General features: G+C 50.8%; 6 protein-coding genes across 6 annotated transcripts; 5 read left to right on the forward strand and 1 right to left on the reverse strand.

Annotated features, from left to right (window-relative positions):
• Positions 1–2957: 2957 nt before the first annotated feature.
• On the forward strand, positions 2958–3953 carry LAJ45_08657 (uncharacterized protein; the record flags this gene model as incomplete). The annotated part of the gene is made up of 2 exons (XM_046118206.1): positions 2958–3001; positions 3065–3953. 2 exons carry the CDS (start codon positions 2958–2960, stop codon positions 3951–3953), a joined length of 933 nt encoding a protein of 310 aa, XP_045968483.1.
• Positions 3954–4666: 713 nt separating this feature from the next.
• On the forward strand, positions 4667–5464 carry LAJ45_08658 (uncharacterized protein; the record flags this gene model as incomplete). Its single annotated transcript, XM_046118207.1, has 1 exon — positions 4667–5464. The coding sequence occupies one exon, from the start codon at positions 4667–4669 to the stop codon at positions 5462–5464; it is 798 nt and encodes a 265-aa protein (XP_045968484.1).
• Positions 5465–6911: 1447 nt separating this feature from the next.
• LAJ45_08659 (uncharacterized protein) lies at positions 6912–8528 on the forward strand (the record flags this gene model as incomplete). The annotated part of the gene is made up of 4 exons (XM_046118208.1): positions 6912–7051; positions 7129–7353; positions 7488–7757; positions 7928–8528. 4 exons carry the CDS (start codon positions 6912–6914, stop codon positions 8526–8528), a joined length of 1236 nt encoding a protein of 411 aa, XP_045968485.1.
• Positions 8529–11267: 2739 nt separating this feature from the next.
• On the forward strand, positions 11268–13015 carry LAJ45_08660 (uncharacterized protein; the record flags this gene model as incomplete). The annotated part of the gene is made up of 3 exons (XM_046118209.1): positions 11268–11279; positions 11515–11736; positions 11930–13015. The coding sequence occupies 3 exons, from the start codon at positions 11268–11270 to the stop codon at positions 13013–13015; spliced, it is 1320 nt and encodes a 439-aa protein (XP_045968486.1).
• Positions 13016–14268: 1253 nt separating this feature from the next.
• LAJ45_08661 (uncharacterized protein) lies at positions 14269–14967 on the reverse strand (the record flags this gene model as incomplete). Its single annotated transcript, XM_046118210.1, has 4 exons — positions 14269–14306; positions 14368–14421; positions 14798–14810; positions 14866–14967. The coding sequence occupies 4 exons, from the start codon at positions 14965–14967 to the stop codon at positions 14269–14271; spliced, it is 207 nt and encodes a 68-aa protein (XP_045968487.1).
• A 1739-nt stretch (positions 14968–16706) lies between these two features.
• On the forward strand, positions 16707–17707 carry LAJ45_08662 (uncharacterized protein; the record flags this gene model as incomplete). The annotated part of the gene is made up of 3 exons (XM_046118211.1): positions 16707–16843; positions 16924–17469; positions 17529–17565. 3 exons carry the CDS (start codon positions 16707–16709, stop codon positions 17563–17565), a joined length of 720 nt encoding a protein of 239 aa, XP_045968488.1.
• Between the last annotated feature and the right edge of the window lie 1671 nt (positions 17708–19378).

Genomic DNA, 19378 nt, shown 5'->3' on the forward strand with positions numbered 1-19378 from the left:
CCAAGAAAAGCAGCTTCCAGCTGGATATGTGATTGGTTTGGGGATTATGCCGGACAGGTAAAGGCATGGATTAATCACCAAAGCTCCCTCGTAGAACCAATCTGCCCATAAGACCCTCTGACAGTTAATTATCACCTTGATTAAGGAAAACGAACTTTGTTACCGTGTCACTTGGGGAAGTAATAGAAAACACCCCCCTTTCGAATTGGTTAATAGTCATCTCACAATTCTCAGTGATATGCTAGTCCGCTACTAGCTCTTAATATACCTATCTTACACGCCCTCAAGCCCCTAATATAATATATATGGACCGACAACGAAATAGGAGAAATTAAGCTCCCAAGAAGACATAGAAATCCTTCTCGACACATTAGGTACCCTGACGGTGAAGGAGAGCGCGCACCAGATGTCGATATTAAGGAAAGATCACTACAAAATAGAGTGATGAGTACCAGCCGTGTAAAATATCCGAGTAGGTGGCTTGATAGTATAATCAAGGCTTCGATGGATCACAGAGTGTGGTGTTGAAGCATTAGACAGTAAATTTTAAATAATTCCTGAGATTCGACGGAGCACTAAATCAGGCCGGCGTAGTCTCCTTGAGCTCTATCTTAACCTTGAAACCTAGTGTACTTCTATATCGGCGGCTACAATCATTAGTTAGTAAGCGACGATGCCCATGGCCCACCGTAGCGGTTGTATCTTACATTTCACCTTTCCAAACCCACGAGCAGGCTCACCGACTATAACGCATCCAGAATCCAGCCATTTCTTCGGTACTGTCTTCGAGTCCGCTGTCAACACTCACTCTCGGTCGTACAAAGCCACTACCCCGATGGGTACTTACACTTCTCGTGATCTTCAAGAGCGCTGGCGTGGGCGTGTAGGATGACCGCAAGTCCACGAGAAATGTGAGAGAGACGATGGTTGATGTTAGTGTTCTCCATGAGACGAGACGTCTCGAAGTCTTGTCTCGAGACTCTTGTCTCGAACAGCTCGACACCAAATATTTTTGGTCTCGAGACCGGCTTGAAATATGCCAAAATATAGGTGCTAGTGGCAAAATAGTCTAGCTCTCCCCCAACCCCGCTGCTCCCGGGCAGCAAATAAAACTCAAGTGTTTCTTACATGTTTATCGGGTAGAGTTTGAGCAGCCAGACCAGGAAACAGGTAAGTTCTGAGTAGAGGCATCAAGGAAGAGATAAACACAAAGCTTTTTATTGGAGTCTTGGCTCACAACTACTCACTCGATTTTCTCAAGGCTGTCTCGGGATGGGCAAGACGAGACGAGACTGGCACCCTTATTTCACAAGACGAGACAAGACTGGGCCTTAGTCTCGTCTCGGACGGTGTCGTGGAGAACACTAGTTGATGTAATTGGGTGCAAGGATAAGCTGTTAGCTGCGGGAGAGAATTGGGCGTTTGTAATGCGATTTTCACAGTTTAGGGTGGAGCATACATTTGGTAGGACAGAGCACGATTATACGAGGTGGAGTAAGTCGGAGAGACGGGGTTAGATATTTAGGTGCAGAGTTTGGCGATTGGCAGGACAACGAAGTCGAGAAATTCGAAAGACGAAGACGAAAATAAAGAATGGACAGAGGAAAGTGTTGGGTCTTAAGTGCCACCCAACGAGAATTAAGGAGGGCTAGCCTTAGGCCTCGATATAATATGTGCATGTAGTTAATATTATAAGTGCAGCAAGAGCATTCCTCATAATTCCACCGATATAAAAGTAATTTCCATATATTCTTTCGCAACTAACAGTCATCCATTCTTACCAGTAATAAAGACGTCTCTGGTTACACATGCACAAGTCTAAAGGCCAAAACTTTTCTCTATCTCATATCGCAGTGAGCAGTTGTTGATTAGCGGAGCGGTGAGGCTTGATTCTATAGATAATTAATTATCAGAAAAGAAAGACCCCTCGAGTTTTCAACCTGTATTCTCCTCGTAAGTATACCAGTTCAAGTCCTGAGTATACATGTATGTATGAGGAAGAAAATTTCTGAAAAGAGAATATATATAGGAGGTTATATATAACTGTATCGTTTTTTGCTGAAATAATGCTCGCACATATATGGCCAAATTCAATGGGCCAAGGGATATCGGGTCGTGGAAGGAGGGAGAATCATGTCGATCAAGCATGACTTCATGAATTCAAGAACTCATAAATGGGGCCACTGAAAGATTCGATCACTTACGAGCCGAGCAGCTATAAGCTGCTATCATGAACCAAGTGAAGCTTTTCCTGCTGCTCGTCTCAAGCCAGCTCGCCGGGGCCACATTACATGTAGTCATACTGACTATTATAGACGAACGGTGTTCTGTTATAACGTCGAAGGAGCTGCTTAGTTTTTGCTTCTCAAAATGGGGGACTTTTCATGGCGGAATTCGGGCCAAGCTTGAAGATGGAGGGAGAACGATGGCTAATAGGGCATAGCTATATAGACGTTCGCTAGCTAGGTAGCTGTATATTTTGGACCAGTAACTAGGACTGGGCCTTGGCTCTTGCAATTTGCTATGGTGTAAAAGTCTTAGTGGCTACCCCAAAGGTTCGTTTTGGCCCGTAGTTGATGTTTTGCACCCGGTTGGGGCTAGTATAAAATAAGATCTTCCTACGATCTTTCCTCACTTTAACTTAATCAACTAAACTCCATCTGCTGGACTAAATAACAACTATTACCAAATATCCAGTCAGTGATATTTTAACAGCTTTTCCCAAGCTTCTTCAAGCTTTTCCCAAGCCTCTTCGAGCCTTTCCTAAGCCTCTTCAAGCTATCATCTATCGAAAGAAGTAAAGTATATCATTAGTTTGTATGACTCTATCTATCCTAGGCCCTACATACCTAAAAGAAGATCATCATATAGTTAACAGCTATTATTTTAGAACAGAAACTAGTACTCAACTACTGAATATATCTTATCATCATAACATCTTTATTCTTAACACAATCATGTCTTCGTCTGCCATGATTATCAATAGGCCTGAAGTCCACAGGTAAAATCTCTGAACACCCCCTAACCCCAAAAACAAAGCTAACTTAATACGTTCTTATTACAGTGACCTGCCTACCCAGCAATCAGTCGCCATCCTCCCAAACCAGATTCCTCTTGAGAATCTTCCACCAGAACTGGTCGTCAACGTCATGATGAAAATAAATTCCTTCCAAGACCTTAGAAGACTCATTCGCATTTCTCCAGTATCTCGCGAGCTATTCAAGCATTACAAAACAACCCTTCGTAACCAGGTCGCGAAAAATCTCTTAGGGGAATCTTATCAAGCAATCACAACAGTCCTGACATACATGAACTCTTCCTGTCAACTTGTACGCAATGGAGCTGATTACGCCGCTTCCGAAGCTCTAGTCTGCAAAGATTTTATCTTCCGTACAACCCATATCGGCCGAGCTGAGACTCTACTACGCACTTTTGAGATGAGTCTCGCGAAATATAAATCGATCGACTTCGAACTTCTCAAGGACCATAGCATCCCGGAAGAAAACAAGGAAATTCCTCCCCCGTCTTTCACACAGGAAAATCCATTCTCTAAGGATCTCTTCTTCCGTACCGTCCGAAGGTTTGAGCAGCATCGGTTTGAAAACATCAATACCTACATCGAGACCCTACCAAGCAAGGAAGACGAACTAGATATGTATTGGATCTCGCGAGTTCTATGTCTTACCCTTGAACCGTGGCAATTCGGACTCTTTATAGGGTCATGGGGCCACAGTCTCGAGAGTGAGAACTTCGAGGAACTTAAAGGACGTCCGGGGCTATCAGCTAAGTTCGAGGACACATTCTTGGACAATGTTGAAGAATTGAGTGAACAGGACGCGGATGACCAGGCGACTGCATTTTACGCCGACTACGATCTGGGAGGGGGCAAGGGTCACATGGCGATGATGATTACAAAGTATAAGATGAACAGATCTGCTTTCGGACAGGATTGATTTGTTTATTCATGGGGGAGGTTGTATGTGGATGGTTCACTAGGTGGTTTTTATGGGTATTATCTTTTGTATGGTTGTTATATCGAGTCTCTCTATTGTCACTTTAGATTACGTTCACTGGTTGGATTTGGATAATCAAAGCATGTACTTGAGTAAATACTCGGAGATAAGTGGATCATGATTTCATTTACAATAAGAATCAGATGAATCTACATTTTTCTAACTTGAAATTCTTCTTCTCATATAAATGTTTGAGGTAATCAAAAAAAGAATATTCGAACGAAATTATTCTCCTGACTTGTTTTGACGATGTGAAGACCAGCCAGCCACTTTTACTCCCTTTCATTAAGGCCCGTACCCAAGAGCGAGTAGAGAGTACCATAGCCGGAAGAGTGCGGGGTTCCCAACGAGTGATATTATATGTCTTAACCCTAACCCTCATTTCTCCCTACAAGTACGATACATCCATTGAAACTACATGTAAATAGTATACTCTGATTCAGCTAGCGGAAGAAGAAGCCTATAGCTATACGACTGGGGGCTTCTGGTGCATTTCTGTTCCTCCTGCCTCTGGCGTGCCTGCGGCAGGGTTCTCTTATCAGATTCTTTGTACTTTCCCTCATGAACCCCCAGTACATACATGTATCTATAGCTACATGTACCAACGCCCCATTCAGAACTCGATCTTCTAACCGTGTATCGCCCAGGCCGCCATGCGTACCTTCGTCTTGGACACCCTCGGGGCGTCCACCACATGGTCTCTCGCGGCGCTCCTGGTCACGGCCATTATTATTAGCTACTGGCGAGCCGTCATCGCCGTTCGTTCTAGATCTTCCGCTGCCGCCGGTGGGCCGCAACAGGGTGTCACCCTTCGCCGCCAGGCCATCAACACCGCGGAGATCCCAAAGCTGAAGGAGGCCACCGCCCCTGTCGCCGCCTCCTCCTCTGATCCGTCCCTCCCAGAATTCGACGGGGACAAATATAACGGTGCAAACCGAAACCTGTGGCCCGGTTTCCGTGCCCAGGTGGAAGACTTTGTCACTGCCAACGCCCTTGCCCTTTCGGAGTTATCCGCCTTCATCCTCCTCCGCGCCGCCATCTCGGGCCCCGTGCTCGAGTACGCATGCGCCTGGATTCGCCCAACTTCGGACAAGAAGTTTCCAAGCTCCGCCGCCGCCCTCGCCGCCATCAAGGAAAACCTTGACGATCTCGAAAGAATCTGGGGTCTCTCTGTCGCCGCGTTGGCACACGACTCTTACCTCGCGTTAGAAGACTGTTACCAGGGTTCTCGTTCGTTCCCAGAGTTCATCTCCGAGTTCCAGCTTCTTGCTGCCCACGCCGGCGTCTCGCCCTCCGCCCGTCTCAACCTCCTCCGCCTGAGAACCCATCAACCGTTGGTCGCGGCGGTCACGACTTCTTTCGCCGGCGCCCCCGACCCCACTTACGACCAGTTCCGCGCCCGGGCCCTTGCCCTCGACCCCTTGTTTCGTCCTTTGCCGCGTCCCGTGTAGGATTGCTGTTGGCTGGGAAGGATTCCTTTGGTTTTGGGGCCATGGCCAATTTTGTATCTATAGATTTCGTTCGTTCTTTCGCTCTTGGGTATTGGGCCACAACCCCCCCCCCCCCCCTTTCCCCAGAAAGCCGCATTAACCATAAGTGTTTCATAACGTGCACCATTAACAGCGTCAAATACATATGTACTCACTGTAAGGCCGTGCGTGTTCTGATGTCTATCACAAAACACTAACTCAAATTCCATAAAAAAAAATAGCCAACAACTTCATCACTCATGTTACAGGACAACTTTGATTGCGGGTCGGTGCCGGATCTTCACTTTCATGCTCTCTCTTGAATCCTAATGGATCATTTCCTTCAAGGGAGAGCTAGAGAGAGATTGGCCTGTTAGGACGTCGTCTTCCATGACGAATTAAATTTTCCATAGCTACATGTAGTTGGATAACAGGGGACACTCAGAGGTCCTGCGAATTCGATAATGCCCTAGTGAAGGAGAACGGAGCGATAAATGATCTGATATGTACCGTACTCTATATCGCCTGTTGTTGAACTACAGTAATCGATCACTCGATCCTTGGCAATCTTAATGGACCGTTGCAAGGACTGGCCGACTAGCAGTAGCAGTAACACCCCCTACTTCACCTAACCCACTCTGTAAATCCCTGCTGAGTCATTAGAACTCGAAATAATTAATTACTTATGCAGGGCAGCTGAGCACTACTATTCGTACATCCCCAAGAGTACTCCAACAAGCCTGGACACCGGAGTGCGGAGTTACAGGCGGAGTCCCTCACGACGACTCCCTCACAGTGAGAGATTCACTCTTGCGATCGATCATATATGGAACCATCAAAGAAGGTTCTTTAATTCGGGGATCGGCCAAGTACCAACCGGGCGCTGCTCGATCATCAGGGGCAATTGCAACACACCCTCTCTCCCTCCCTCCTTCCCCGCCCTTTTTTCTTCCCCACACAAAAACAACGTGGAAGAGAATCAAGATCCCTGTCCTGAGGTGTGGAAAATTGCTTTTGCGTCACGTTTCCCTGAGACGCGGTTGATCTGTTTTTATTGGCGGAGGAGTTTTCGGGCTTTCTCCGCCGCGCCGCGCCGCCAACGTCGTCTAACTACTGCCTAGCGCAAGCTTTTGACATTGTATAGCAGAAACGAAGGGGTAGTAGTCGACGTCGGTTAGCGAGGGCAGGGCAGGGTACCTAGGTCCGGCTGTCAGTGTCCGGATGATCCTGAAATACTTTTATCGAGATGGGGGACAATATCACAGAAACAGAAAGGGGCGGCGCGCGCGGGGGAGGGGTCTAGAGTAGGAGGAGGAGGGACGTCACATATATAAACATGAGCCAACCTCTTGGGACAAAAAATATTTATACGTTCAGCAAAATCGCCTTTCCTGCGGCATAAACGGCCTTATATATATAGATTATAGATATGTTCTTCCTACGGTCCCTCCCACTCCTCGGCCTCGCTGCCTCCGCAACAGCAGTGCTCGCAAGCCCGCTCTGTGCCCGCGGGAACAGCTACGAACAACACACGCGCAAACAGGTCGAAAAGACGTTTATCCATCCTGGGTCAGTACCAATCACACTAATAATACAATATAACATCCCCTTTGATCTAGACCGAGAGCTAACTATTCCCACCACAGCATCCTGCACACCAAGGCCGACCTCGATCGCATGAAGACCTCTGTCGCGCAGAAGCTCGACCCCTGGTATCCCGCCTTTGTCGCCTTCTCCAGCAATGAGCTCTCGTTGTCGACCTACACGATGAGGGGCCCCTTGCCCTATGTCGTAAGGAATGTTACGGGCACACAGACAGGCAAGACGGAGTTTAGCTATGACGGTGTCGCGGCTCTGCAGAACGCACTGATGTGAGTCGAGTGCCCCACCCGCTCTCTATCTTTTCGGGGTTCATTTCTCCCCGCTGCTGCTCCCCTATATAGCTAGACCTGCACTTAGCATCGTACTATATATATACTAATCCCGGGCACGTCAATAAAAACAGGTACTACATCACCGGCGACGAAGCCCACGCCATCAAATCCACCGAGATCCTCACTAGCTGGGCCAACACGCTGCAGAAGCTCAACGGCACAGACGCACAGCTGACCGCCGGCCTCTACGGCCCGCAGTTCGTCAACGCGGCCGAGATCATCCGTGCCTACTACAGCGGCTGGGCCAGCGCCGACATTGACAAGTTCAAGAGCATGGTGCTGAACGTCCTCTACCCGCACGCGGCGCAGACGTGGCCGACAGAGTGGCAGAAGTATCCTTTGTAAGTACTCTCTACTAAGCCTACCTAGCTCCCTCCCTCATAGATCAGATCACTCTCCCGAACCCCCCTACCCCCCCCCCCCCCCGCGTACATCCCTCCCCGCAAATACTCTACTCTACGGAGGACATGCATCCATAGCGGCGGCGATCACTGACGCTCCGCGCCTGCAGCCTTGCCAACTGGGGCACCAGCGCCGAAAAGGCGCTCGTAGCGTTCGGCGTCTTCCTGGACAACAGCACCATGTACCACGAGGGCCTCAACCACTACCTTCACCACGAGTGCGCAAACATCACCAACCAGATCAACACCTTTGGGCAGAACAGCGAGTCCGGGCGCGACCAGGGCCACACCTCGCTCGGCCTCGGCAACATGGCCGAGATCTGCCTGACGGCCGAGAACCAGGGCGACGCCGAGTACTGGGGGCTGTACGAGGACCGCCTGATGGTGGGCTACGAGTACACGGCAAAGTATAACCTGGGGTATGATGTGGAGTATGATCCGGGGTTCTACCGGTGCGGCGCAAACTTGGTTGGCGGCCCGTGGCAGGTCATCTCGAATGTGTCGAGGGGGCAGTTTCCGCCGGTGTATGAGATTGCATATGCGCATTATGCGCAGAAGGAGGGGAAGGAGATGCCGTATGTGAGGGAGCATCTGATGGCGCAGAGCTTTGAGCAGACGAATACGTGGAATACGATGGGCGATAATGCGGTGTGGGGGACGCTGAGGTTTAGGAAGTTGGCGGGGAACCTGACGGCGGATTCGGACAATTAGCTGGATTGGGGATGGGGATTGAGGAAGTGTATGTGTTTGTATCATGTGTTTTGGTAGATAGATACAGCAAGCTTCTGTACCTACTTTGTATGTAGTTAATTCTTTCTGTACATGTAGATTAAAAACGTTGGCATTGTTTTGATCTGCGTGATGTCTACGTGCATCTATATGATAGTATCTACAGTTATTATTATTATAGTTACAGTTGCAATTGCATATATTATCACACCTACTATTGCAGTTGTCAATGTCGCCTCCCTCGCCTCCCCCACCTCCCCGCATCCAGCTTCCTATCAAAAGCTTAAAACGCCGTCCTCCCCACTCCACCCCACTGCCATCCCACCCCGTCCCCGTCCGTCCGTCCAACCCCACCAGGCACCAGCACCCACCCCACGCCACGCCAGGCAAACCAGTGACGACAGACACCCTTCCGCCAATCCACACCCAGGGTCTTCCCCATATCGCCATCCAGCCAACAGTGCGACGATCGATTCAGCGCACTAGTGGCGCTAGCAGAAAGCCATCTTTCAGATATCACCTAACCCTGGCCGAAAGGAGGCATTGGGGCTTGCCGGGTGGGTTTTGTCGAGCCGAGGGGGGATGGCGTGGGTTGGCTGGCTGGGCTGGGCTGGGCTGCAGTGGAGGTGAGGGTGAGGGAGGGTGGTACGGGTAGGTAGAGTAGAGTAGAGAGGGGGGAGTAGAGAGAGTTGAAGAGTAGAGAGGGTAGGTAGTACAGAGTACAGCTACATAAGTGCATATATGTGCTCTAGGTAGAGTACCTAGAGTAGAGTGCTGGGTAGACACTGTAAATAGAGACTGCACTATAGTGCTGGGTAGGGCATGTCATGTACGATAATGTACGATTGATATAGTAGAGGTGCTGTGTGTACCTTCTCCATATATACTCCCATAGGTACATGTACTCTACCTGTCTGGCTGGCTGGCTGCTGCCTGGCTACATACCTGGCTGTGTGTAGAGAGAGAGCGTACAGAAGGTAAGGGAGGTAAACACCCTGTCTACAGACCAGCCAGACCGTACCTGGTACGTAGGAAGGACCCCTCCAGATGTGATGTGATGTGTGCTCTACTCTACTCTACCTACTCTCTCCAGCACTTCCCTTCCTACTTTGTTCCCTACTCTACATACATACATGCACGCAGCTACTTCCACCTACCGTATATTCCCTCCCTCTCGGATAACCACCCTACCCACACCCTACCACACCCCGCACAGGGCAGTTTCAGCCCTACATACCTTACCTTACTCTACCTAGGTAAGCACTCTCCTCTGTAAGCGTGTAAGCGGGAGCTAAGGAGGGAGTGTCGGGAGCGCGCCAAATCAGCGATAGGATGGGGGAAATTTAACGAGCAGGGAGGGAGGCGAGGGACGCGTGCATGTATGTAATGGCACGCCATGCATGTATGGCTTAACGGCCACCTTCCCTTTCTCTTTCGCCTTCTTGCTCGCTTCCATGAATTGCTGCGGAGGAGAGTAGCTGTACTGGAGGTAGAGTGCTGCTAGCTGAAGCCTGGAGTAGAGGAGAGTAGAGCAGAGAGAGTTTAATTGCCTACCTGCTCTACTCCATCCAGATGGTCCAAGCGTCCGTCCGCCCGTCTGTCGGTCGGTCGCCAGCCAGCCAGCCAGCAAGCAAGCAAGCAAGCAAGACGAATTGAACTGCCAGCCAGACCAGCCAGCCAGGGCGGTGGTGCAAAAACGCGCAGGGAGAATTTACTCTAGAGAGGGAGGGAGGGAGGGAGGGAGGGAGGGAGGGAGGGAGCATGATGTATGTGCATACTCTACATACATGGAGTTATTTCGGACATGTAACGCTTGACGTGGTGAGGTAGGTGGGTGAGGTGGGCTACACAGACGTATGTACGAAGAAAAAAAATGTTTGCACCAGCGGGCATCTGGGATCATGATCATCAGGAGTAAAAGTAAATTGATTGTAGATACTCTAGAGGGCCTAGTTTAGGGTGTGTGTGTGTGTGTGTGTGTGTTTGAGGAAGGGTTGCTCGCTCGGGGTGCATTGATGACCTGATTGACTTAACTTTGACTGGCCATAGATGGGGGTGATGGGTGGACTGAACTGGATTGGATTGGCCGGGGTACCGCGGTCAAAGGGTAAAGTGGGGTGCCAGATTCGATTCAAGGAGAGCGAGAAACAAATGGCTGCACGGCGAGAGAGATGCAATGGATGGATGGCTGTACGTTAACGTTAGAAGAGAGAAAAAAAACACTTTTGCCTACCCCTTATCTATCAATGATATGATGCATTCTAAACAACTGGCTCGCGGTTGTCCTGTTGAGAGGCGGATCAATTGGTGAGAGGAAACACGGATGGATGGAACGCAGCACCTGAGCAGAGCATGAGCATGAGCATGAGCCTATGGGCCCTGAATACCTACTCCCTCCCTCCCCAACGGTAGACAAGGTAGGGGGAGATTATCGATAGACATGATTGACACTCCCTCTGATCGTATGTAACGGGGGAGTGGAGGGGGGTGATGATGATGGGGTGCTCGGATGGCATGCCCCCAGTGCCCCACCATGCAGCTCATCCATCCATCCATTTCCATTTATTCTCCCTACCCTACTTGCTTCTTCTCCGCCCTACCTACCCTGCCCTGCCCGGGAGTGCCCTGGTAAAACCGTGATGCCTGCAGATACCTTATGCACGAGTACTTGCGTTTAAAACTTGCCTCCGAGAGTAAGAGTACCTACCTACCTATGCACTAATGGAGGGTAGAGTAGGTAAAGTAGAGTAGAGTGGGAGAGGAATTATGATATGATACAAGTACCTGTGCCTGTGCCTGTGCCTGTGCTTGTGCCTGTGCCTGTGCCTGCTTGCTTGCTTGCTTGATTGCCTTGCACCTACCTACCTACCTTAAGCTTGCCTTACCTGCTTGCTTGCGTGCATGTTTGGATTTGGATCTGGTGTGCACTTGTCTATCTGATCTGATCATAATAACATCGTGGCAACAGCACCGCACCGCACCGCACCGTACAGACGGACGAGAAGATAAAAAGGGAAGATTGGAGAAGGAGAAATTTGCACACCCTCGCCCTTTCCCCCCAGAACAGAACAGAACAGAAGAGAAGGATAGGGCGGACACTAGACCATTCGACCACAGACACACACAGACAGACACAGCACTTCAGCAGCAGCAGCAAGATCCGAACGAGGAGATAATTCGGAGAAAAATAGTACTTTTATTTTTTAATTTGCGAGAATAATAATCATAATGCCACATATCCATTTCCGCGCCTCCTTGTCCGAGAGAGAGCGTGGAGGAAGCCGGAGAGGAGCAACTAGAAGCAAGGTGAAGGCGTTTTTCAGATCGTGTTTCTGTGGGCATCACCTCGCAGCCAGGGCCAACGAGAAGATCCCTAATGCAAGGGCGGCAACAACAACAACAACAACATCAACAGCAACAACAACAGCCCGCTTCCGCCCGCTGAGCTACGACTCGACGACGACGACGACGACGACGACAACGACGCCGCCGCCGCCCGCAGCCCCGCAGCCACAACCGCTACAACCACCACTGCAACCACAACTGCAACCACAACTGCAACCACCACTGCAACCACAACAGCTGCAACAAGAACAGCACCACCACCACCAACACCAACCCCCACCGAAGAAGACCAAACACCGCAATTCCTCCCCCCCATCCGCCAAACAACCCCCATCTCCCTCTCCGGCACCACAATCCAGGCAAAACCCCTCCGCAAGCCCTGGAAGCACCTCCCCCGCCCCACGCTCAAAAAACACCACACCTACACCCCCACCCACCACCACCGCCACCCCCACCGCAGCAGCCTAAAATCCAAGCTCCCCCTCCTCTCCTTCCCCCCCGAGATCATCCTCCTCATCGCCTCCCACCTCGACCCAGACGACCAACACGCCCTCCTCCTCTCATCCCGCGCCCTCGCCGTCCTCATCACCCCGCTCTTCCAGCACTCCGCCATGGCCGCGCAGGGCTTCAACCCCGCGCTCGACTTCCCGCCGCTGCACTGGGCCGCCTGGAAGGGGCACACCGCGCTCGTGCGGCAGCTACTCGAGCAGGGGCACGACGCCAACGCACGCACACTCGTACATGGGACGACGCCGCTGCACCATGCGGCGCGCTGGGGGCACGAGGGCGTGGTGCGGGTGCTACTACACCGCGGCGCGGAGGTGGACGCCCAGGACACGTTCGACGGGAAGACGCCGCTGCATCTGGCGAGGCTGGAGGGGCGCGTCGAGGTGTGCAGTGTGCTGGTTGCGGCGGGGGCGAGCGTGACGGTGCGCGACGATGCGGGGAGGACGCCGATGGCGTATATGGGCGGGAACAGCTGTGAGGATTATCATTGGAGGCCGAGGGCGGCGGGAGGGGAGGGGGATTGGCGGGATGGTGGGGAGGGGGGAGAGGGGCTTTGGGAGGATGAGTGGGGGGTATTAGTGCGGGGTGGAGTGGAAGGTTATGGCCCTTTTTTTTAATGGGTGGTTGGTTTGGTTGGCCCCCCTTGGGTTTTCTGAGGGTTGTTGTTGCCTTTGCGGCGGCGGCTGAGAGGGGGATAAAGATCAAGACGATATGCGAGTTTTAATGCTGAGATGGCTCCCTAATATCTCCTTACGTTACTTGCGAGAGTTTACGTTTACAACTCACCACGACCACGACCACCATCATCACCACCTCTCTAATATCTCGTTGTGCACACCCATTCCTACCTGTCTTCCCTAGGCCGGCTGGTTTTGGCATATATACACACATACGAACTACCTGGTTTTGGTTTTTGGTTAATCAATCACACTATAAAGGGGCCATGAAAAATACTTTTTACGACATTTACGCCATTTTCCTGTTTTTTTTTAAACTTAACTTTAAGCTTTAACATTTAGTATATCTACTACTTCTTTTTTTTATATAACCCCCTTCGATTCGACCCTTATAAAAAAAAACCAGATTATAGATGTACATTTTGATCTCGACACTGTGCATGATCGTAATGTTTTTTTTTTCTTCTTTACTTTACACAGGACTTCATACTTTTATTTTTATTTATTATTTTCTGTTGACCGGCGGCCGGCCAGCCAGGCCTAGGTATTTGTATTTGGGGGGGGGGGGGGGGGGCGTTTTGTAACTAATCAACCAGCCAGCTATACATATAGCTGCATGCATGCATGCATTCATTCAGGCAGGCCTTGGTCTTGGTCTAGATATCTAACCCACGGAGGATGAGGGCGGGAGGGTGTCTTGTTTACCCGTTTTTCCTTTGTTTCTGTTTCTGCTTTTTTTTTTCTCTTTAACGAAGATTTATGCGTTGGCTTATGAATATCACGAACAGTTTATAGATTTCTGTGTTGTTGCTGCTGTTGTGTTATAGATCTCATTGGTTATATATGTGTAGTTCGGTATGGGGGGGGAGGTATAGAGTAGATATGGAGTAGATAGCGTTGAATCAACCTGCTGGCCTAGCTGGCTGGCGCGCGGTAGCTATGGTCAGGGGGGGAAGGAAAGGAAAGGGTGGACGGATTGGCTTTGGAATGGCTTTTGGGCTGCTTACTAGATCTCATGTGTATACATATGTACATACATACATGTACTTACTTAAAACTTAGTTTCTATGTATGAAACCGAATTGAATTAGATACCGCTATGGTTCAAGATTACTCCCCGTACGTTCAGAGACAAGACACGCAGCCCCCCAGTAGTTCAAATTCACAGACAGACAGACAAGCAGCCCACATGATTACGCTACTATCGACAAGCTGGGTAAGTCGATAGGTACTTTTGCAATTAACACCATATTCATTTGTAAAATAAAAGTAAATAGAACAGCTACACTCACCGCTACATCTCCACGCCCAGAGGTAGAGAGAGCTAGAGGTCTCTTCCCCTCTCTCTAGATCTCTCTCATCAGCCAAAAACACCAAGCTATCCAGTGTGTCCTTCCACCTCCACTTCCCTTCCACTTCCACTTCCAGATCCACATCCACATCCACACCTCCTGCCCCGACCACCGCCGCTCAAGCTGAAATTCGAAATATGTACCCACTCTACCTGATGGAGAAAGCCGCGCGGGCGAGATCACTGGCACCGTTTGACCATATACAAGACACATGCAATCAAGACATGCAGCTGGCTCAGATCGATGCAGCAAGACCCGGGGCCGCGGTACCGTCCGGCAGGATTGGTTTCGGGCTGTGTGGTGGAGGGTGGATGGGTGGATGGGTGGATGGGTGGATGGGTGGATGTTGGCTGGTACGTTGATTACTTACCTGCTTGCTTGCTCTATCTCTAACGGACGAAAGCCCCAGGAAGGGGAGGGAAGGGAAGGGAAGGGGACTCGAGCACGTGGTTGCAATATTTTGGGATCAGACGAGACGAGACGAGACGAGACGAGACGGGACGGGACGGGGATGTTGTGGGTCGGTCTGGATTGCGTCATGGGTAATAACTCGGTTTCTGTTTTGTTGTCCCAGCTAGAGTAGTCCCGGTCCCGGTGCGTCGGAGCAACCAACGCTTGGGAGGAGATACAAGACACAAGACACAAGACAGTGCACTGGGACTGGGACTGGGGGGGGGCTAGATGTCTGGCTGGCTGGCTGGCTGGCATCATGCACATCGACTCTTCGTCCCATCTCAGCAACATAGGTAGCTATAGCTATTCGCCATGATCTCTTAAGCTTCTGACGCAGAACTTGACCAGATGGCATAGCTAGGTAGGTACTAAAGAAGGAGCCCCCCCCCCCGCCGGCCAATCCGACGATAAGGCTCCCTTCGTGAGTAATACTCTACAGTAAGTGAGATGCCGCCCTAGCACTCTGCTCTGGAGTAAGGCGATGAGGAGGGAGGGAGGGAGGGGTACATAAGATGCGAGGCTCACTCACTTGCTTGGGAATATATTCGAAAGCCGTGCGTGATGGGCGGGACCGGGCTATTGGTTTTTTTGTGGGCCTCACTCAGCCGTACGTATAGAGCAATCAGGATTCAGGGCTGCGATTCTTTACCCTCGTCTCCAGTTCCAGTGCACCACCAACCTGTCATGCCACAAAGAGGACCCTTTCTTGGGCTGAGACGGCGCGGCGGCGGCGGGGAGGAAGGGGGGAGGCGATTGGTTCCAGCTAGCTAGAACTCTATTCATCGATCATGGAGCCCTTTTTTTTTTTGTTTCGCCCTTTTCGCCCCCCGTTTACCGCGGCCGCGGGTACTAATTAACAAAGCTTTTATAATAATGGAACTCCTCCCCCGAGTCGATGTCAATGGAAGTACATACTCAATGTATATACAAAAAGGCTCGTCATTCTCTGTGCTCTACGGGCGAGTCGCAATTGCTATTTTGAAACTCGCTCGTATCATACGGTTGACATCGTCGTCACAGCTATCTTTACGGGCTATCGCTGTCTAGCAACCACCACCATCATGAGTCTAAAAATATGTTTTTTGCCGTCCGCACAGATTGGTTCTCCTCGCTCACTGGTATTCGCGTTTTATCTATATATTTTTTGATGACTCGGGATCAGGAAGATCATGTGATGTCGATTCGAGTCATGATGCTGCAGCTCTCCCCGGACGTAGAGTAGTAAAACCGTACCACGTCATGAAGCAGCAGCATCGGGATAATATTTGCGAATCAAGCAAAATAGCACTTTTTGAAACGCGATTTTTTAAAAAACAACGCTATTCGTACAGAAAAACAAGTTCCCACTGGGCCTGCCTGGGGTTGGTTTATTCTAGACTACAGACCAGACTACAGGCTAGGTTATAAACCGTAAACAGGTTAGTCGTTGGAGGTTCTAATTTTAGATAGATAGGGCGGTTCTTAGTTTTTTTCTTCTGGAGCTTGTTCTCTTCTAGATCTCTAGCTAATGGGGCTATAGCTATATATAGACAGACAGACAGTACAGCTGTCTGAGGATTACAAGGAGCGCCGTCACCAGCCTCACTCACCTACAGCCATGCATTCTCCGCCACAGTCTAAATAGCCAATTATCAATACTTATCGTGGGTTGACGGAAAGCAATTTAGAGTACTTAGAGTAGGTGGGCACCCTCCAGTACCCAGTGGCCTGGGTTCGAATTGAGTCCCTTCCTTCCCCTTCCCATTGTCCCTCTACATACTATACACGGACGGGCAGTACTGCGCTGCCCAGAGACTACAGACAGAAACCATATCATACGGCACACCATGGGCAGAACAAAACTACCGCCATATCCATTCGGCGAAACACTGAAAGCAGCCGCATCCTACAACCTCTCACAGCGCCTACCCTCGCCGCCGGCCTCACCGCCATCTCGTCCTCCCGCCTCCAAACTCCCGCCCGAGTTCCTCGCCCCGACCTCCACCTCCACCTCCCTGCTCTCCCTCCCAGGCCCTCTCCTCCTCCTAATCAGCACCCACCTAGACCCGCACTCCCTCTCCTCCCTCACCCACGCGCACCGCCACCTCCTCTCCCTCCTCACCCCGCAACAAGTCCCCCCCCCGCACCACCCCTCTCCCACCTCCCCCCGCTGCACCTCGCCGCCCTCAAAGGCGACACCACAACCCTCACCACCCTCCTCACCACCACCACCACCACCCCCAGCACAGACCCCAACTCCCGCGCCACCCTCTTCCACGGCAAAACGCCCCTCTACTACGCCACCCTCGCCGGCCACCTCCCCGCCGTCCGCGCCCTCCTCGACCACGGCGCATCAATAAACACCCCCTCCGAAATCACCCACGGCAAGCCCGCGCTGCACCTCGCCGTCTCCTCCGGCAACGCCCCGCTCGTGCGCCTACTACTCAAGCGCGGCGCCGACGCCGCCATCGAGGACTACAAAGGCCGCACCGCACTCCTCTGGGGCGCGCGGTCGGCGCCGCGCGGGGCGGAGCTGGTGGACGTGCTGCATGCGCTGGTGGCCGGCGGCGCGAGCGTCAATGTCAATGCGTGTGATCTGGAGTACGGCGCGTCGGTGCTGCACTGGGCGGTTGTGAAGGGTCGGCGGGAGACGGTGCGGTGGCTACTAGAGCGGGGCGCGAGCGTGGTGGCGCCGACGTTCTATGAGCTACGGACGCCGGTGGGGTGGGCGGTCGAGTGGGGGATGGGGAGATGGTGGCGCTGCTGGGGAGGTGGGTGTATCAGCGGGAGCGGGAGCGGGCGAAGGGGAGGAGGGGGAGTGGCATTGGCGGGTGGATTAGGAGGTTGAGGGCATAGCGGCGGGAGGGGGATAGGACAGTCTTCTTGGCCTGGCTTGCTCTGAGATCTGGGGGTTTTGGCGTTTTTTGGATACGGGGGCGGGGGGGGGGGGGCCCTTGGTAATGGGGTGTTGATATCGCGGGCGGCCGATTTCAAGTCATCAACTTTATAACTGCCTACTTACTGCCTACTGGTTATAGCCGTACATCTATCTATGATGATGATGGGCTACAGTAGAGCTCTCTACTCTAGAGATACATGCGCTTACACCCCGTACTATACTCTCAGATTTATGTATTACGATTTTCCACGATTATGTAGCACACCCTCCCTCCCTCCCTTCCTTCCTTCCTTCCTTGCAATTGGCTCTCGCGATCGGGGGGAAAAATATAAATATAAATAAAAATAATTAAATTACTGAACTCTCCGAGTATTCCCGCGGGCCTATAGAGGCCTGCATACATACATAGGAAGAAATTGGAAGCTGCAGAGCAGTGCACGGGCATAATATTGTACATACATGTGTTCGTAGACGTAGACGTATATGCGTAGATAGATAGATATCGGATGAACCTCTTCAATGGTGGGATTTTTGAATTTTAAATTAGCAGTACATGTGTATACTTTCAATACTCTACACCAGCACTCACATATACATATGTATGTACATTCATCTGAACAATCCAACAAAAACCGATATCTGAAAACACCGCCAGGCCCCCATTAGTACGCAATTGCAAGTAAAAGCCCAAAGCCAGCCGGAAACACCACTCCCGCGCACATACATGTATGTACATGCACCCACAGTACTAAACGTCACGCGTACGGTACCGCGGCACTTTTATGTACATATCTAATTATATTAATTAACCAATATCGTTAATAACTAAACAGCCAATAAACCAAATCCTCACATAACCAATCACCCCACCCCCCCCCCCCCCTTTTCCCTCTTTCGTCCCATCCGATTGGGCCGTATAAAGAAAGACTTTTACTCTACTTTAGTTTTTACCCCATGCCCAGCTACAAGCCAAAGGCTGAACGGAAAAAAGAAAGCGCGACAGAAAACTATTAACCGCGCCGTCCACTCGCTTAATCACCCGCCATCACTCGGCCTGCAGGTTGGCACCGCCCCAAGAAGGGAAAGACCGCAGCCACAGCCACAGCCGCGGATGTATGTAGAGGTGAGTATGTACTGGTCGACTGTTCATTGGCTGGTTTTTTTTTGCGAATGTATGTAAAGCGCGAGGTCGCAACGCCTGAACACAAAATCTTTCACCACCACCGATGGCGCCCAGAGACCATGTACCCCGCCAGACAGCTAGGAGGGAATGACCAGCCTCCCTGCTGTGGCAAAAAACCGCAGTCTTATAGCTCTGGTTGGAGGAGAATAGGGTAGATGTTCTGGAGGACTGGCTTGCCTATTCCATCCCATTGAACATGTTTAGGTACACCTCAAGAAGCTTTACCATCAACAGTACCCCCATTTAGCATATGGTACTAGATCACCTTAAGTATTAAAGCCCCTCGTGGAGGAAGGTCTAATTCATTGCTGGGAACTGTTACCTGATGATTTATTTGGTAGCTAGTTGAGAGCATGCCTAGGAGAATAGAGCTGTTATAAAGGCAAGGGGTTGGTACACAAAATATTAAATGTCAAATTATTTTTATTTAGCTACTA

Source organism: Morchella importuna (genome assembly GCF_003444635.1).
Source record: "Morchella importuna strain M04M26 chromosome Unknown Morimp01GS031, whole genome shotgun sequence".
NCBI lineage: Eukaryota > Fungi > Ascomycota > Pezizomycetes > Pezizales > Morchellaceae > Morchella > Morchella importuna.